Raw genomic sequence first — 4816 nt, 5'->3', positions numbered from 1 at the left:
TTTAAGAAAAAAAACTCATCTTTGAAATCATATAAACATGACAATGAAAATGATCATTACAATTTGACTTTAAAAAAAGGTTGCCATTAAAATTGGCTTTTCTATGGCAGAATAAAAATTAGCACCAAACCATTTACCCAGACTCTTCAAGAAATAGCCTAATGAATATATACATATTTTTTTTTTACGGTTATTACTGTCTTTAAGATGGTCATAATTAGAGCACCATTGATCTACTCGTATCCTTAGTTAGTAAGCATTTCTTTTTTCACGTAACCTTGCAAATAAGCATACTTGGGAATTTTTGTGGGGTAACTGAGTGAAGTCCTGCTTAAGCCAAGCCACTATCTGCCACTTCCCTTTGTTTGTTGCCCAGTTGCCTCCCAATAAAGCCACCCTGACGAGGGTAGTTTCCAAGTATGCATATGAGGCAGATTCTCAATAAGTACATGGAACAAGATGTCGGATCTTCTTTGAGACATAAAGAACTTAATAAACACTTTAGTTGCTAAATGATAAAAGCGGAGCTCTCGCCATAGCAACCAAACGACTGTTCGAGGTTATTGCTCCACTTTTATTACTTAGCAACTGTGTATAGCGCGGTGAAGTGTGGTTACTTATTGTATAAAGATGATTGAGAATTAGGACATCATGCCTGGTGGTAAATGGCGGTTAATTATTAATGGCCCTGTGAAATATTCTCATCTGCTATCTTAATACTTGGTTAAAATATACTGATATTATCACAGGTTTAACAGTAGAATTTTTTTTTAAATAAACCTAGAAATTAAAAAAAGGGAAATTAGTAAAATGATGTTAAACTGGACAAAAGAATGTCCAACTTTGGTCAGGATTGTTAATGCAGTCCATGGAGCGCTGGAGTGGCAAAAAGTAGTAGAAACCCTACCCATTGATGATGTCACTGACACATTTTGTCCCAACAGGAAGTGATAGAATATTGGCAACTATGACAAAATGAACTTTAAGACGAGATTTTGTTAGAAAATAATATAACATTTCCTTAAGAAAAAAAATATAGAGTTCTCCTTAAACCCACGAAAGTTTGTTAAAAATCTGCATTTATTTATCACAGAAGAGCTAAAAATATATACCTCTGTATTAACCCTATAATATTGTTCTGCCGCAAAAATGCATTTACATAAAATAGAAAAATGTTCATCTCTGGCTATTCCAAAGAGTAAGTTATAAAGAGGGGAGAATGGGTATTATCTAGGATTTATTATCTAGATATTTCTTTTTACCATGGATCGCTTTGTTTAAATAGTTTTTTTTATATATATATGAAACCTGTAACTGTGTCATTGCTAAGGACCACCTATTGCGCAATTTAACATTTGACTGCCATAATTAATTAGACTACAAGAGAAGAGGTGGGTAAAGGCTTTTTTTGGAGCAAGACCTATAAAAGTTAACTTTAAAATGAGCAGAATAGTGTTTGGGTGAGAAAAATGTGATCGCAGCTACCAAAATGCCACAGGTTCATGTTTAAACATTTGAAGTGGGCGTCCTTTCCACATATAAATACATAACGCAGACTAAGATCTAAATTTGAATTGCCATGCTAGGCCAAGCTTATAGTATTTGCATATAGTCGGTATTCTAAGTACTAATATTTCATATTGTAAACTTTAAGCATACAGAGTTTAAATTCAAGGCCACAATATTTTTTATTTTTTTTTTACTTGTCCCTTCTTTTGCTTCTTTGGTTGGCCGAGCTCAACTCGTAGTGTATAAATGCATAACTTATATAATTATATTAAAAAAAAAAGGAAAAAAAAAATACCATTGAAAATTGTATACTTCAATCTAACAAACGCACAGCGTTCGCGACTCAAATAAAACTGGCGCCTGCTTATAAAAAAAAAAAAAAAAAAGAAGAATTCAGATTTTCAACAATGAGGAATATTCAACCTGAACTTCAACCAAGTAGAAAAAAATGCATCACATACAAATTCAACCTGAGAGCACTGGCAGATACATCGGAGAAGGCTGCTACGAAACCCTACCAATAAGCATCCTTTTTTTTTTTGGGCCGTAAAAATCGTGCCCAGTGCCAAATATAAAATTCATCCGTTGCCAAATATTCAAAAACGTTATGTTGGCAACTGTTACACTTGCACGAAAATACAGCCAACTTCATTAAAACTGTATCAAAGTATAAAAAAAAAAAAAATCAGATAAGAAAGAATACAAAAATATTTGGTCCTAAATATTACTAAATATAAAAAAAAATGAGATTAGACCCCCCCCTTCTCTAGCAACAGCCTAGCGTCTCATACTGAAAATGTAGGATGCCTTGTATTTTACACTAATCCTGAAGGTTCCTTTTAGATATCAGACAATTCCAGTTTTATAATATCATTAAAGATAATTATTCTAATCTATACTACTTTTCTTTCATCATTGCTTATATATATATATATATTTATTTTTTTGTTTGTTTTCCTGGTGAAGAATTCGTCCTTCTGTAATACTGATTGTGGTATTATGTCAAACCGTTGCAATATTTCTCAAGCAAGTAGGAAAAAAGCAGTCCTTCGTTTCCCTGGCATCTGTATGTCCTACATCTCTTTTGTAGCTTTCGTCGAAATAAAAAAGTCTCTTTTATATATTTGATACTTTTTTTTTTTCACTGCTCGCGTTCTGGATTTTTTTTTTTGTCCAAACCATCTACAATACACTTGCTTTTCGGCACGTTCTAAAATCCTTGTATGGCTCATATTTGTGTTCTGTTACATCAAGGTCTTCACAGTTAAACATCTAATACTTTTTTTCCCCCCCTACGGAATGATATGTAGTCAGAATTTAACCTTGGTAATGTATACTTAGGGGTTTTTTTTGTTTGTTTTCAACCGTTTTCAGATGTGTTTTTTTTTTTGCTCTTTTCTTAAAAATGTAAAAGTTCAATCACGATTTTTTTAAGGGTTGTCAAAACATTACAAAGTGTACAACAGCCTAGGGTCATAAAAACACAATTCTCAGATAAAACTCATATAGGACTTCTACTAAGCCTTATAAGTATTGGTCCAAAGCTTTGATGCCATTTTCTAATACACCTTTTCAGCATCCGAACTTCGTTAATATAAAATTCGTTTCATCCCTATCCTCTAGGATAAGTCTATTTGGCATAATTCCCCATGGGTTGGCGCACCAGTTACAAAAGGCACTTGTAGATCATCATGCTCTCTTCTTGGAGTCAAGAGGGGACTGTGTTCTACAGCGAAAGTCTCTTAGAACAGACTTAGTAGTAACTTCCAAGGTGAGATGACATATGACTAGCTGGTAGTCGAGTGTTGGGGTAAATACTTCCAGTCGGTGAATTCCAGTATGGGTTTGGAGCTGCAAAGAAACTGGACGATGTAACGGGTAAAGCTGGAGCATGAGGGGTGACAAAGTTCATCTTTTGAGGGTGTGCATGGTAGGAGCTCATGTAGGGAAGTTCTGATGGGTACTTGTACATTGTGGATTCTGGAGGGTGAGGCTGGAGAGCCTGAGCAATCCCATGAAAATCAAACTTGTAAGCGTAGCGCTTGCCGTGGACTTTAGTCATGATATTTTTGTCGTAGTAGTAGCGGAGTGCACGGCTCAGCTTGTCATAGTTCATGTTGGGTTTGCTTTTTCTTTCACCCCATCGTCTTGCCACCTCATCTGGGTCGGTCATTTTAAATTCTCCATTGGTCCCCTCCCAGGTGATACAGTTAGAGTTTGAGCTGTCAGATAGAAGCTCCAAGAGAAATTGCCAGAGCTGGATTTGGCCACTGCCTAAAAACAAAAAGACCAGCAGTGGGATTAAAAATGAGGTAAAGAAAAGAGCATCGAGAAGAAGAGACATTCAATTCCAGTGGTACGGTATATCTCACTTTAAAGAAGTTGACCTACGTTCATGGTTCATATTAGGTCATCATTTATGATCACGTGACTATTATTATTATTTTTATTATTATAATTATTACTTTTCATGGAGATGATGGCGATGAATTCAGTTAGGGGGAATGGTCCTGAAAAACCCTTTTTCTCGAAGTTTATGTTTATTCAATACAGTATTAAAGCCCATTTACCTGGATTTGCAAGGCGGCTGCTAGTTGGCCCAAGAATTTGATAAGGATCTGAGAAGAAAATGAGAGAGACAGAAATCAAAAATATTTCTACATCCCAGTAAGAACCATATGTTTCATAATAACAAAAATATTCAAAAGAAACCTTACTTGCTATGCAACATTTAGAGAGTTGTTTGACAAATTGGCCTCTGGTAATGGTCAATGTTCAACACGTAAAGGCAGCATCAAAAATGTGCGGCCGCATAATGTGAGAATGGAAATATCTCCTACGACTTTCCATGATGTTAATTTAACACGTTCTAGGCCGCGTGCTAACAATACAAACACAAAAGGGTTTGGTGGGTTTATGTGACCCATAACTTCCTCTCGTAAAACTACACAAAAGGCAGATTAAAATCACTCTAAATCCATTAGCAGTCTTAAATTAGGAAAAATCAGTGGGGAAGAAATACATAAAGCTAGACTGACCACAGAAAAGAGACTCAGGGTAAAGAGACTCAGGGTGATGAAATAATGAACTTTCTTTATTTCCACTGGTTTTTTTTCCCCCTTAGGAGAGGTTTAATGACATATTCTTCTTCCTTTTTATATTATTAATATGGAGATATGGAATCTGTTTACTCCTAGTTATATGTAACCACTTCAAATAAACCAAAACCGTGTTAATCAACAACTTACCCAGTTGGGGCCGTGGATCCTCCGTCTTTGGTACTGTGGTAGGTGGTTGAGATGCTGAA

The 4816-nt window shown here is 35.4% G+C and overlaps 1 protein-coding gene across 4 annotated transcripts in view; it reads right to left on the bottom strand.

Annotated features, from left to right (window-relative positions):
- Positions 1-3262: 3262 nt before the first annotated feature.
- LOC149281458 (transcriptional regulator Erg-like) overlaps positions 3263-4816 on the bottom strand; it is an 18613-nt gene continuing 17059 nt past the window's right edge. For all 4 annotated transcript variants that reach the window (XM_089499259.1, XM_089499260.1, XM_089499261.1 and 1 more), the window contains 3 exons: positions 4758-4811; positions 4080-4127; positions 3263-3783 (listed from right to left, as the gene is read on the bottom strand). In XM_089499259.1, the coding sequence (XP_089355385.1) occupies positions 3263-3783; positions 4080-4127; positions 4758-4811 (623 nt within the window). The remainder of the gene's footprint in view (positions 3784-4079; positions 4128-4757; positions 4812-4816) is intronic.

Source organism: Sceloporus occidentalis, unplaced genomic scaffold, assembly GCF_023333645.1.
Source record: "Sceloporus occidentalis isolate IW3139 unplaced genomic scaffold, rSceOcc1.0.p SCAF_132, whole genome shotgun sequence".
NCBI classification, from domain to species: Eukaryota; Metazoa; Chordata; class Lepidosauria; order Squamata; family Phrynosomatidae; genus Sceloporus; species Sceloporus occidentalis.
This window is presented reverse-complemented; position numbering and strand designations above follow the sequence as displayed.